Source organism: Ciconia boyciana, chromosome 2, assembly GCF_034638445.1.
Source record: "Ciconia boyciana chromosome 2, ASM3463844v1, whole genome shotgun sequence".
NCBI lineage: Eukaryota > Metazoa > Chordata > Aves > Ciconiiformes > Ciconiidae > Ciconia > Ciconia boyciana.
The window spans coordinates 66,922,380-66,936,699 of NC_132935.1; the positions used below are offsets into that span (position 1 = coordinate 66,922,380).

The 14,320-nt window shown below is 43.0% G+C and overlaps 1 protein-coding gene across 2 annotated transcripts in view; it reads left to right on the forward strand.

Moving 5' to 3' along the window:
- The first annotated feature begins 974 nt into the window (after window positions 1-974).
- Window positions 975-14,320, forward strand: part of GLIPR2 (GLI pathogenesis related 2) — a 28,659-nt gene continuing 15,313 nt past the window's right edge. The window contains exon 1 of one of the 2 annotated variants that reach the window (XM_072852871.1): window positions 975-1,171. In XM_072852871.1, coding sequence (XP_072708972.1) covers window positions 1,009-1,171 — 163 coding nt within the window. In that variant the 5' untranslated portion in view covers window positions 975-1,008. The remainder of the gene's footprint in view (window positions 1,172-14,320) is intronic. The other variant, XM_072852870.1, reaches the window with a different exon arrangement.

Below are 14,320 nucleotides of genomic sequence, written 5' to 3' on the forward strand. Positions count from 1 at the left end.
AGACAGTGACACCCCCTCGACCTGTGTTTCAGCCTTGCCAGTGAAGCAGCCTCAGGAGGAGCAGTGTGTTGGTGAAGGGGATGTTGTCTTTACCCACCTGCTGCTGCTACTTGTTTAAAAAGGAAAAAGAAAAACCCCTACATCTTTTTATTTCTGAGTTTTCTTTTCTTGGGGAGCTCAGCCTCCAGAGGTGGATAATTAAAACCTGCTGAGCCAGCAGACTTGGCACAAAACCAAGTAGAACCTCGAAATTTTGAACGGCGTTGTAAAAAATTGGAAAGCTTTAACCTCAGATGATTTTTTGTGATTATGAAAAGATGAAAGTTGGAAACATGTAACTGAATTATCATTTGGAGAGATGTGGCACTTCTGAAGTTAAATCAAAGTATCGTGTTTGCGGTACTTGAAGTAGTTAATATTTGCCAGATTAGCTTGAGGTATTTTGATGTAGTGTGAAGATAACAGTGGCACAGTGTGCTTGCACAGATGAAATGAGGCATACGCACATCCAACTCTTTTTACAGAAGTACACCATCAGCACGGTTCCTGTTTAACCTGCAGAATCTTATGCTGCATTTTACTAATACCTTCTACAGATGCTGTTGTAACAGTGCAGAAAGTGATTTATTTTAGACATAAAATGTAGTTATGCTTTGAATTGTCTTATCACTTGCCTGTTTCAACTTTACGTACTGGGTAACTGGGTAAAAGTTCAACAAGTATTTAGCTGTATGAATTAACCTCATGGATTATGCCTGCTGTGGCAACAGAATTATTTGTCAGCATAATTTCTTTTCACAGCCTCCCCTTATCAGAAGACAGCCACAATTACTAAGCTAAATTGGTATGTGAAACCATATGGTGTTTTGGAGCTGCTTGGTTACTGTGGAGGATAAATAGCTCCTGACCCTAAACAGGATCTTTTTAAGAAAAAAAAGCGGTGTCCCTATGCCTTATAAGGCATGGGCAGGCTTACTCCAGTGCTGAAGAAGGGGCGGTAACGGGTTCATGCTGCTGAGTTTTCTCGGGCAGCGGTCGCAGGCGACTGAAGAAGTTGCGCTGAAATTGCAAACGCTTCGTCCCCGGCACTTAGCAGCGAAACTCAGTGAAGAGAGGAGGCAGCAGGTGAAACTAAAAAAAACCAAACACCACTTGATCATGGGAAAATCAGGTGAGCAAATGCCTTCGTGCAGTTGGCTGCGTATTCTTACAATGTCCGTGCCTGGTTTTGGGCTCAGACAGCATTGCTAAAGCGTTAGTGGCTTTCCTCAGAGAAAACTGCTTTCATTTGTGCATGGTACAGCCTGGGAGGAGCTTTCTCTCTGACACAGGGTTAGATTTAAAAAAGCAAAAAAGCCGACCCCCCCTCCTCAACCTGAACAATGTAGAGGTAGTTGTATCATATACGGTTTACATTTTGTAATTGATAAGAGCTTTGCTTTGCGGGGTGAAATAATTATAAGCCCTATAGCTTTAAAACTGTCTTGTGTCTAGCTGTCTGACAAAACTTACCTGCGTTGCAGATAGGCAGCAGGATGCTTTGAGGGGGGAAGCTTTTTATCATCCTTCCTGTCGGGAGGGTTTAGATTTAAGATTTGTTTACTGTTTAACCAAGGATAGCCTTGCTCAGCTCCTAAGTCTCTCGCCAGCTGTGCAGATGTCTGTGAAGCCTCTCTCTGCTGCTGGCTGCATTGTTGGTCCTTTCCCCACCGCCGCCAGCTGCCTGCGTGCCGTGCTCTGACAGCCTCGGCTGCGGGAGACTCCGCCGAAGCTGCCAAGGAGCCGGAGACCTTAAGAAGAGAGAACTCGTGCCCGGGGCTTTCTCCATCTTTGTCCTGTTACAGTCACGAGCGAAAATCTGTGCCAATCTTCTGAAACGGCTGTGAAACTGGATGGTTTATTTTTGTTCTTGTGGTGAGGATGTTATTTCTGTGAGCCTGGCAGCGTATCGTCTGTCTGTCCTGTGCATAAACAGCACAAATGGGACACGCTCAGCAAAACCTAGTACTTGATTCACTCAAAACCATAGGCCTCTTCCAGAGAAACTTGAGGAGGATCTTTGTGCGGGTAACACTTTGGGCCTCAGCATGGGTGTGTTGAGTTTTTTTCCTTTTTCTTTTTTAAAGGTCAGCATCCTAGATGAGATCAGAGCTGCCTGCAAATGTGACTGTAAAGGGCTTACTGGTATGACACCCAGTCCAGGCAGAGCACCATATAGCTGTCAGTGGGTGGTTTTGGCCCCGTGTCCTGGAAGCTGTGTGGGTTTTCAAGTGGATTGGGATTTAGTAAATAACCTTACAACAATTTAAATAACTGTAGTCGCTCAGAAGTATCAAGTTCAGCATTTTCTTGTTAACAGCATTAAAATCACAAATACCAGAAAAGTCTAGCAGCTGTACATTACATTAGCAAAGTTAATTGGACAAAAGCAGTAGAGATGTTCCAGTGTGCTCCTCCCAGTCCCAAAATGATGAAAATCTCCTCTTGTTTTAATATATGCAAATTGCTAATACAGTCATAAGGCAATTACTGTCTTTGTTATTTCCTGCCCATTTCGTTCTCCACATTAGTTGGTTGTTCCAAGCTTAGGAGCAACGACAGACCAGAAACTGCTTTTGCCAAGGCTTGGGTATTGCTCGCGTCCCTAAGTAGTTACACAAATAGAGCTTGAGATCTAAGTACAGGTTAAAAATGTTTTGTCACTTGTGTCATGCTTTTCAAATCAATGGTAAACGGGGTCCAGGTTACTGTCTTTGAGCTGCATGCGGTATGTTCCGATGAATCATAAAACTGAGATCCTGTCCTGACAATTGGTTTATTGACTAAATCCCATCTGCCCTTTCCAGTGCATTGAAGTCTTTAAATTGCTGTCTGAGATCATTCAGTGTGGTTTGCCTTTGAATGAGAGCAGCTATTTTTTTAAAGAGTACTGCTTCCTCTGTGTTTTGTGTAAAATACCTCATGTTCCTGCTGTAGTACTCTTGAGGACACAACGCGGGCAGGTTTCTCTATACTAGGATGTATGAAATTTAACAGGCTGGGATCTGTCTGACCTCCACACAGAGTGCTTACTCCTCTCCTGGGTCAGAAAGATTAAGGTGGAGATTACCTGAAGGTATAAATTTCGGGTGCTCTAGTTCATGTAAAGTGGGGCCACTATTTTAGAATAAACATCTTTAGTTTCTTTAAGTTTTTATCTTCGGTAAATGTACCTTGAGGCCTAAGTATACCCAGGCAAAGAAATCCTGCTGTTGAAAATCTCAGTTCTTTGATAAAAGCTCCCTAATAATGTGTTGTTACTAGCTGTTGGATTATTATGGATACTAGCAATGTTCACTGCAAGTATCAGAGCTGGAGACTTAGCATTGGTTTTGCTTCACTGAGTAGAGCTGAGTGTTGGAAGACATCAGTACGTCTGACTCAGCTTTCTTCCTTGGAAGCTGCAGGCTGCTAAAACCAAATTCATACTGAAACTCCCTCATCAGATCTAGAAAAACGCCTCCCAGGGCCCTAACACCTGCAAATACTTAAGCCAAACACGGGGACCCCCTCTGTCCTCCCCCGGTCTTCTCTGTTCGGACAGCATTTGGATTAGCGGGTGGCGCAGGCTCCCCGCCCTGCAGAGCCCGAACCAAGGAGCCTGGGGTAAGCATCTCCTGCGGGAAATGAGGCGAGGCTGAGCTGGCGGCTCTTTGTTGCCCTGTTGCTGAGAGTGCCGTGTCGGCAGGCTGTGACCCCCTCGCAGCTGTGCGCGGAGGGTCGGAGGCCGGGGTCCTGCGGCCAGCCCTCGCCCCAGAGGGGATATCCATGCGAGCAGCTGCGGGAGATGCTCGGGGAAGCGGCTGGCTGCCAGCTCCGCTCTTCCGCCCTGGAGCACGGGGATTTCTCCTGCGTGGTGGGAGTCTCCGAAAAGGCCGAGACGGTGGCAGAAAAAGGCTGCTAAAAGTCTCATTTCTTCCACTTCCCCCCCGGCCCTGCCTGTTGGGGGAAGGGAGCTCGCCCCGCTCGCTCCCTAAAAACCAGGCGGAGGTGACGGCAGGGGAATAGCCCTGTTTATTCTGGCTGGTGGGTGCGGATGCTATCAGACAGAGACAAGGACGGGCTCAGTAAATATTGGCTATCTTTTTACAGTGTTTCTTTTTCTTTCTTTTTCTTTTTTTCCCTTCTGCAAATGTGGGTGGGACTCCAGAGAAAGGGCTGGGAGTTCCCACTGTGCTGCTTGTTGAGTCAGTACAAAAATAAGGGCCGAGAAAGGGCTTTGACGAAAAGAAAAGAGACAGGAACCAAACTCGGTGCAGTTTTCCGTGCTGTTTTTAATCTTCCTTAGAAGCGTGTGCCAGTTTTAACTCTTAAGATGCACCTTCGGAGCACAGTAAAAAGGGCTGTTGTGTTTTCTGCGGAGCGAGCTACATCTTCAGCTGATCTGAAGGGCAAACTTGTACTCTAGCATCTCGGTAGGAGACAGCCATAGCAGGTTATAACAAAAGTACAGGTATACTAGAGAAGTGACCTGTTTGCTTTCTGAGAAATGCGATACTCACAAGCTGCCAAAATTACAACGTGTTTCGTGCTGGCTGGTTTTACAGGACCGGTGAGAAGAGAGGAAATCAATTAATCTAAACTGCTAGGAACTGAGCATTCGTGTTTGGTAACAGCAGGGTATTCGCAGAACTTGTTGTTAATACAAGTTACTGGCTGTTTCTCTTTACACCAGAACTGAACTGGAGGTGTGGTAGGAAAAGGGCCTTTCAAAAATCAAGTTAATTCAATTAAAACCCCCACACTTCTCCAGTTTTTGTGTGTAGAAGACACTGATTACTTGGTTCAAGTTCAATAAATGGCAAATAGAGAAGAATCTGCCAGGAAGGCGTCAGGCTTTGGCAAACAGTATTCTGGGCCCAATTTTTACCTGTCTGTTGAACTATCAGGGTTTCGGTGTGGGAGAGGAGGAGAATGCAGCAGCCATCCCATGCAACAGTGGTTACTCCTGTTGACTGTTAGATTAGTAGCCTTAGCTCCTCGTGTTCAAGGCAGATAAATACCAAAACAAGGGAAGGGCTCACAAAGAATAAGATGGAATGTGATGGTCTGTAGTAACCCAGATACCTACCAAGGTTTCCCATGCCATAGAGCTGCACATCAGAAAACGTCAGCTCTCCTTTCTGAATCCTCCCAAGAAATCTTTCTCAAAAAAAAAAAAAATTAAGTAGGAAGAAAGCTTTTATTACTGGAATTCAGTGAAAACATTCAAACCCTTAGTTTCTTCTCAGTGCACTCGATAGTATCTATCTTGTCTAGATTTGAATTTGCCTTAGTTGCTGCTCTATGTGCAAGGACAGAAAGTATGAGAAAATTAGTCTCTTGATTGTAACTGCTTTGTTGTTTATTACATATCTCAACAGACCAGAAAGCTATTTCAGATCGCTATTTTGGTAGAGGCCGCGCTGTTCTCCAAAAGATTAGCTGGAGCATATCTATGTTATGTTTTTACAGGCGGATGTAAGCAAGTTCTGCCGAGTCTCTGAAGGTCTGAACAGCAGCTCTGCTAGAGCTGGGCTGGGTGGCCCTGCAGAGGAGGGCAAGGTGAGGCCAGGCGGGTGGGCAACCGCTCTGTGCAGGCAGGTATGAGGAAACGGTAGCAGTCTGGGGTGTTGTGGAGGAAGACAATATGGGCCTGCTTAAGGCCACCACAAACATTATTTAATACCATTTAACGTTGACTGAACTGAGTTACCAGAGCGAATCTCAGCTTTGAACAGAAATCACGTGGGCTTTGCCCGGTCTCAGCTTTAAGCGTGATTGCTGCAGAGCTGCATGAAATGCTAAGTTAGCTGTCCTTCTGAAGCTTTGCCGTGCCACCATTGTAGCGGTGGGGTTTGGGAGCCAATTTAGATTGTGAGGGCTGTCCCTGGATACACACCTGTGCGTCACAAAGCTGAAATGGGGTTGCACATGTTGCTGAAGTCTCCATGCCCTGTTGTAAACACAAATAGGGGGGGCAGGCGGGCTCTTTTCCATGAGACAGCTCTAATGATAGTTTGTGATAGGCAGGTGTTAAGAAGTTATTGAATACATGCTTAATTATGCCCTATGTGTTTGTTTGTCATACTTGTAAATTCTGTGGGCCATTGGCACGTGTTGGGCACTTAATAAGTGATCCTCAAAAAGTGGTTTGGGGTGAACTATGGTAGGGTATAACCTGTTCTTGAATTTGCCCTTATGAAGGCCCATTACTAAAACAGGCCTCTCAGCTTGGAATCACAGAATGGTTGAGGTTGGAAGGGACCTCTGGAGGTCATGTGGTCCAACCCCCCTGCTCAAGCAGGGCCACCTAGAGCTGGTTGCCCAGGACCATGTCCAGATGGCTTTTGAATATCTCCAAGGGTGGAGACTCCACAACCTCTCTGGGCAACCTGTGCCAGTGCTCCGTCACCCTAACAATGAAAAAGTGTTTCCTGACGTTCAGACTTTGATAGTTCTTCTATAGCTTCTACAGCTCCACTGTATGAGGACTTAGAACTGTGAGGAGTTTATTCCCCTGAAGTGCCCCCATGGCAGGTCACAGGATGGGATGTCCATGACACAATGTTGTAGGTGTGGCACTGGCTTTCTGGAGAGATGCAAAGGGCTTCCCTTTGGAACTGTAGTCCCTGGGTGCAGGCATGTACGTCCCTTGCATATACTGCATATATCTCTTTTTTTTCTTTGGCTGCCGAGCGCTGGGCCAGTGCATAAGCAACAGGAGCTGCAGAAGGAACATTGAAATCAAGAGGTTTAAAGATTTTGGGGTTTAGGTGGAATTTTACCTTGCAGGGGGTGGTGTGGGGGCAATATGCCTATTTGATCCTTTAAATATATTATATTCAGACTAGGTAATAAGGAAGAAATTTTTTACAATGAGGGTGGTGAAACACTGGCACGGGTTGCCCAGAGAGGTGGTAGATGCCCCATCCCTGGAAACATTCAAGGTCAGGTTGGACGGGGCTCTGAGCAACCTGATGTAGTTGAAGACGTCCCTGCTTTTTGCAGGGGGGTTGGACTGGATGACCTGTAAAGGTCCCTTCCAACCCAAACCATTCTATGATTCTATGAAATAAAGACCATGTTTTTCAAGATTTTGAGTTCTGAGAACTGGGGTTTAGCCTGTTCAGGAGGGGGATGAGAATGAGATGATGTAATTGATAGTAAATACAGGTAAAGAAAGCTTCCTGTGTCTCCCTGCCTGGTCTGGGCTACTGGATAGGTGAGTTTACACATCAGTGATCAGAAGAAATGTGCATGTCTCTATTTCCATGCCTCAGGGAGGTGCATAAATAAACATACTTTGAGCATTGCCCCAGCTAGCTTGGATGTCCTTGGCAGAAAAGCAAGGTGGGAGGGTATTGGAGCTAATGAGATGAAAGCTAGTTCAGGTATGGCTACCCCAAGCAATGGCAGAACATAAATGGTAGAGGTATAAAATGGCAGAGCATATCCCAGCAGAAGTAGGATAGTTCTTCTACCTTTCTTCAGTTCTTCTTTGCAAAATTATTCACTTTGCAAAGACTTGGGTTGGCACCAGACAGCTAACAGTGCTATGTAAAATGAACTTGGCACTGGGAACCAACAGGGTTCTCTCTGTTTGCTGCCCTTCGAAGCACCACATCCACAGAGCACAAGAATATGCAGCATCCAAAATATGAATAAGTGACCAGCAAGAATTACTCAAACTAAACATGCAAATGACTTACAGAGGGCTTAGAAGAGTTGTTACTTGCTGAAGAGTATAGTATCGTGCTGCTGTCATGCAAACATTGTTATAAGGTGGAATCACAACCTAATGGCTGAAGCTCAGATTTGGTAGTAGGGGAGTTCTGATTTCTGGTGTTACTCATTAGTGAATACAATTGCACATTATTTTCTTCATTAATAACTGTAATTAGAAACTCTAAGCAGATATGATGTTGGGGAGGGAGGAAGAGAAGAAATGGAGAAGATTGCTTCACTTTCTCCTCCTGCATAGCGTGGCCAGTTCTAACACATTCAGGTTGCTTGGGGCTTTGTATTTTGAAGTGTATATACCCTAGGAATTGTGTGGTGATTAGATTTAAGAATACAAGGCCTTACTAATGAGAGGGTATCCTTAGCCTTTTTAAAAGGGTTAGCAGCTTACTCACTGTCTGCCAGGGTTATCTGTGTGGGTGTGGGGCATGATTACAATATTTAGTTGTCCTCCATGGCAGAATAGTAATAAAAATAATGCTTTTGATTGTCTCTCATGCAAAGCCAACTCTGGCTTCTCTAGATATGATGAGCAGTCAGTTCCAACCTTATGCAAGATGACCACTCCGGGGTAGTCACTACTTGTTGACAGGCTTGCTGGTCTGATTGTTTGGAGGAGAGAGGGGCTGCAAGCAGAGGACTTCTGCCCCCACCCTTGCCTCCAGTGAAAGTGAGAACTTGGTTGTGTCAGTGCTCAAGACTGCTGATGAGTGTTGCTTGGTTTTTTAAATGCTTGTATCACCGAAGGCTCTGCTGCCTCTCAGAGCTGTGCAGTTTCTAGTTTACCAGGTGTTCCTTTTTAATCAGGGCAGTCAATTGCCTAACAGTTTATAAAAGGCCTTAAGTGAGGAAGTAATCAACACTGTCTATTATAGCAAGAATAGGATTTGCAATCAAATAGTGACATGACTAATGTCATTGAAACATTATTACACTGGTGGCTTCATATTCTCAGGCAATATGCCTCAAATTGGGTATGGGGGAAAATAGTGTGTTACGTCATATGGCACAGATAATGCAAGGTTATTAAGTTGCTGGTTTGCTGTAGAGAAAACCCACACAATAAAATGAGTGGGGACTTAGTCCATCAGATTCAATTAATTCAGACATCTTACTGTTGTCCTGAACCTCACCCCAGCAATAAGCAGGTGTGTAAGAAAAGTTCAGGCAAGACTGAATGCTGGAAGACATCAGAGAATCTCCTCCCTGAAGAGGGATCTCCTGAGCTGAAGGGAAAGCTATTTTGAGTAGCCTGATAAACACAAGAACATTCCAGGAAACTACTCCCATTCAAACTTGTGTCTAGTTATAGCCCCCAATTCTTTTCATTCCCATAAGGAATACTTCTAACTTTTAGTAGGGTCATAGGATAATTAAGGTTGGAAGGGAAATAGGGTACCAACAATTATGATATCTCCCATAAATGCCTATTGTATGGGATGGAGGTGTTGCCCCTTTATTGAATTCTTGGTTCAAAGGTGTAAAAGAAGACAAAGAAACCCCATCCAGCATACAATGCTTTCTGAATATAGTATAATTTTATCTTTTTATCATAGTATCACCTTCCCTCCAGGATGTATATGTGATTTAATTTCTTCTGTATGTTTCCAAGTAATCAGCCAGTTTTGTTAGAGTACAGGGGAATTTAGCACTGAAGGAAGTCAGTTTTTATGGCTGGAAGTGATTCACAAATTGGAGCATCAGATCCATGCTCCCAAATGACATATTTGGGAATAGCATTAAGGGCCAGTCTTTGAAGATGTTACTATTCCAAACGGGGAGCAAGAAGGTGCAGTCAAATACATAGAGAAAGACATTCCTTGTGGCACTGCAGAGGCCAGCCTGTATAAGACCATCCTGGAGTGTTTGTGACTTCAAACCAAAGTGCTGAGTCAAAATGCAGTAGAGGCATAACTGTCCTCTTGACGATTCTCATATCAGTTAAATGTCCGTTACTTCTCCATTGAAGGAACTTTATTCTCAGAGTGTGAAAGATTCAGCTGGGGCTAGTTTCCAGGGAATTACATTTCAAGTGAGGATAAAGATTATTAATAAGGATTATTAATAATAAATATGTCAGGTCTCTTAGAAAGGTCTAGATGAAAACGTGGTCATTAGAAGCTGGGATGTCTTTTACTCAAGATTTTTTTTTGTTTCCAATCTATTAATATACTTTGAGAAGTTTGTCGAAATAGAGGCATCTTCAGTTATCTGGGACAGTAGTAACGGACTTCTTGATGTAATTGCTTTGCAGTTCCCTGAAGCCTCTAATGAATTTTTTCACAAAGCTGTTGGGCATATTAAAAGTTGTATTTGCTGCATTCTCATTCCACGCCCCATTGCTGCTATCAGAGTAGGGTAGAGCAATTCTGCAGAGTCAAGGGAGACTGACGGGATTTCAGTATTAAAGCAGAGCTAAACTCAGTGTTTAAACGGTTACCTCGTTACCTTTTTATGTGTTTTCTGTCCACTTTGCATTTGTGTCCTCTCCATATATTCTGGCGCTTGGCTTCTTTCTGCCTGGGTAACTAATGTTCCTCCCTGGGTTCTGGGCAGGAAAGAGTGTGGAAGTAACATGCAGGATCCTGGGTAATATGAGTCACATTGCCAAGGTTGTTGGTATCAGGCTTTTGCGTTTCTCTCTTTCCAAAAGGGTGGGTCCTTTAAAGTGTATTTTGTAGCTTTCTTCAGATGCGTTGCTCTAGCCATCATATGAGGACATTTCTAATTATTTATTTTGGGGCAGAATTGAAAGGTGAGGTCATTATCTCCACTTACCTGTAATGCACACATTGGGTGAAGAGTTGAGGCCTATGGCATGGTTCAAAGAGGGACTGAGACAAACGCAATGGTATACTTCTGTGTAGGATTCTACATCAGGTCCATTTCTTGTTGACTGCATTATATGTTAATTATGTGAAGGCTACACAGAAAAAAATAGTATATATGGAAAATACAGAATTGCCAGTGAAGATTAATCCGTAAACAATAGGACAGAGAATACTGAGAAGACAATGGTACTTCTAGAAATTTATACTGTGCTCTTTCCTGAATCACTGGGGTGGATACTTAGTCATAAAAAAAGTATGCCTTTTTTGTTAGTCAAGTTAGTCGAGTGCCCGGTATAACGTTGTGCGTCCTGAGTGGTGACTTAAGGGCTGCCCACAGCATTTCTGTTGTGTCAGTATTGGGTGGAGAGGTTTCATGTTTGGTTTTTGTGGAATATTTTACTGTTACTCTTTCCGCATATCATCTTGGAGCTCTGCAAGACCAGTGGAGTAGGTCCAGTTGACGGCTGCAAAGATGATGTAGAGCAGCTAGTATTGTGGAAGACATGTTCAGATAACTTGCTTCTGTTTTGATGTCCGAACTAAGGGAAGAACAGAGCAGGAGAAGACAGGGTTCGAAGAAGATGCAGGAAGGATTCAGGCATGAAGAGCTCTTCACTTGAGAAAGACTGAATAGATTGGTACTGTTTAGAGAGAGTAAGAGAACAGAGAAATAGAATACTCAGAAAAACAAATCTGATGGGAAAAGGCAACCTAGATGCCTCTGCTTACTTTTCCATGGTCACACAAAGTTGATCAATGAAACTGAAAGTCCAAAAACATAACAACTGTAAGGTGTGCTCTGTACCACATCATAGCCTGGAAATTCATTGTCATGTGCTGTCATTATCTTAGCCAATGTTCCAGAAGAATCCAAAATAGAGGTAAATAGTTGAATAATGAGAAGCAAGCAACTGTATCTAATACCTTTAGTTGTTTTACTTATAAAGCTGTGTAATGATTCATGACCAAACCTAACTTCCTGGCAGTAGGAAATACTTTTTTCTGGCAGCTTAAGCAGCCTACATGAAGGGAAAAAAGTACGTCTCCAAAGCTGTTTGGGAAGCTGTTCCCATTTGGGTGGGAGCCTGAAAACTCCCCTTAACTCTCACTTTTAATGTCTGGCTTCTCAGTGTATGGAACATTGGTAAAATGGAAAAACTTAACATGTCTTCCAAAACAAATCTGAAATACATTTGGCAGTTGGGCGTCCCTCTCCACACGTCAGCATGCACGGGGAAGCTGTGCAGAGGGAGGCGGTTAGCACATGAGCTTGAGTCACAGTAGATAAGTGTTTCTATAGCAGCCACCTTTGAGGGAAGGGGAGGATGGAGATTCTCTAGGGACAGCATAGTGGTGCCTGCTGTGGCTAGAAGAAACTCAATTTTGTCCATGTCTTGTTGGTCTTTGTAAGTCAAAATGTTAGTACAGAGCTGGATTATGCAATACTTCTGTTAATGGATGGGCTGACAATTGACAAAGCCTGTATTTCAGTTGACTTAATTTTTTTTTTTTAGAATTTCAATTTGTTATTGTCATTGAGAGCAAATAATTTGAATAGAAACTTTCACACTTGCAGGTCAGATATTGTTTATCTACTATTTAATGCTGAGCGGATGAGATAGTAAGTCTAAGTTATAACAGCCACAAGCTTTAACATGGTCTCATGCAGAAAAATGCAGCCTGGAGTATGTGATGCAACTTCCAAAGCCGTGCATTTCAACTTTTTTGATTTGCAGGCTGTCTTAAAATTTCCCTACTGGAAGCATGGACCCTTGCATCAGTGAAGTTAAGTGAACTGGCTGTAGGCTTGCTTTCCTCAGTAGCCTATGATAGATGCCTTAGAAACAGGCCATGACTCACATGATGCAGCAGATGAGAGGTTTAGGACTCTGGCCTGACAGAATCAGTGAGCTGTGAGCAACGGTAATAAGAGTGATGGGACAGGTTTCTTAGCAAAATGGGCTGTGGGTGCTTAAACACCAGACTGGAGGTGCCTGTTTTGTTTGATGATATGCAACTTGTGACATGCAAAATTGAAGGAAGCCCTAAGAGGAGGAAGGTGGTGGGCAGATCTCATCTCACTCTCAACAGGGTTCCTGTTGCTGTCTTAAGCCAACAATTTTATACCAAAAAAATTGAGCCTGAAGGCATGTTGATGGAGAATATATTAGATATATGTCCACAATGACACTTTGGTCTGGAAAAGGTCAACCCAACTTCAGACTGTGTTCAAAAGGTTTAAGGTACTGCGTGAAACAGTAATGGCTTTCCATGTGCATTGGATATTGAGATTATTTTAAGCTGCCATATTACCCTAAAGCTGTTGGGGAAACTGGAGAGAACTCTAAGAACAGCTTAAAGCATGAGCGTGGGTTGGGTAATCACTTCAGGAAAAAGTTACGAGAGCAGTATGTGCAAACTGACAGCTCTACTGTGGGAAAATGCATCATTACAAACAGCAGAATAGTATACACGCTAATAAAAGAGTGAATGATTGATTATGGTTGTTAGGATCGAGTAGTGAGAGGAAGATGAGAAAGCTAAGCTTAGTAACAGGAAACACTTTCTAGTCATGAGGTCTATTTGTGCTTCAGAAGTGTCTTACAAGGAAAATGATGATAGTCATGCTAATTAGGATATTCAGAAATAAAGCTGATGAATCATTAATAAATGTAGAAACCTGTGTCATGGTAGAAGTGGAGTAAATATTCAAAGATGTCTTGGCCTGTTCAGAAGCTTCAGCAAAACAGAGAAAGTGAAAACTGTCTTTCTGTTTTGAAGATGCTATCCATACCTCTCTAACTGCCCCAATACCCTGTTTCAGGTTCCAAATTTCTCTTAAAGCAGGAAATTCTACAGAGTGACCAGTGCGAGGGAAGATTTTATTTTTTTTTCCCTGTGATTCTTGGGTTAAAAATCAGCAAAGTCGTAAAAGGAGGTAACATGAAATTGCCATCAAGGTGAATTGCACTGTGACTTGTCGCTTGTCCTCTGCCTTGTGCTGCTGAAAGTCTCAAGTTTATCAGGGTACATACAGGAACTTTTTTAAAGCTTTGCAGTATCTTTGGAATTCAGATATTTACCGAATGTACTCTAGCACAGGGGAAAAAAGTCATCCCCAGCAGTTGTTTCTTTCCTTACCACTTGCTGTTTGTGAACAATTATTTGTCTTGAGCCAAATAAAGGTGCATTTTGAGATTTCTATGAATTTGTACTATATAATGAATAAAAAGAATGATGCACATTTCAAAGTATTTGCATAGTTCTACACATTTTAGTATCTCTGTTTTCTTTAGGTGGTGTCTTGACTAATACAGAAAATTCTTGCATGCAGTGACATTAATTTGCATTTTTAGTGCCTCTCCTCAAGGGACCTATTTGCTGCTTACTCTGAGACTTCTTTGCAATGGTGATGCAGTGCGCTGAAATCTTAAAATGAAAGTCAGCCAAACTAACCTTAAATCACCTTGCTATTGAGGAAAGGAAGAAGTTTCACATTTTTCTTCAACCTTTAATGAGTCTGTACTATCCCAATGGGATTGTCTCTTAGAGTTAGTTCGTGGATGGAAGGCATTAACGGTTCATTTCATCTTACTCCCAGGTAATGAGGAGCGTAATTCTTCTGTTCTTCAGTCCAGCCTGCACCAGTGTCTTAGCTACAGGGTATGCTTTTTCTGTCTTCACTAATGTCTGTATTTGACAGACCTTTCCAATTTTTTTGATGTGAT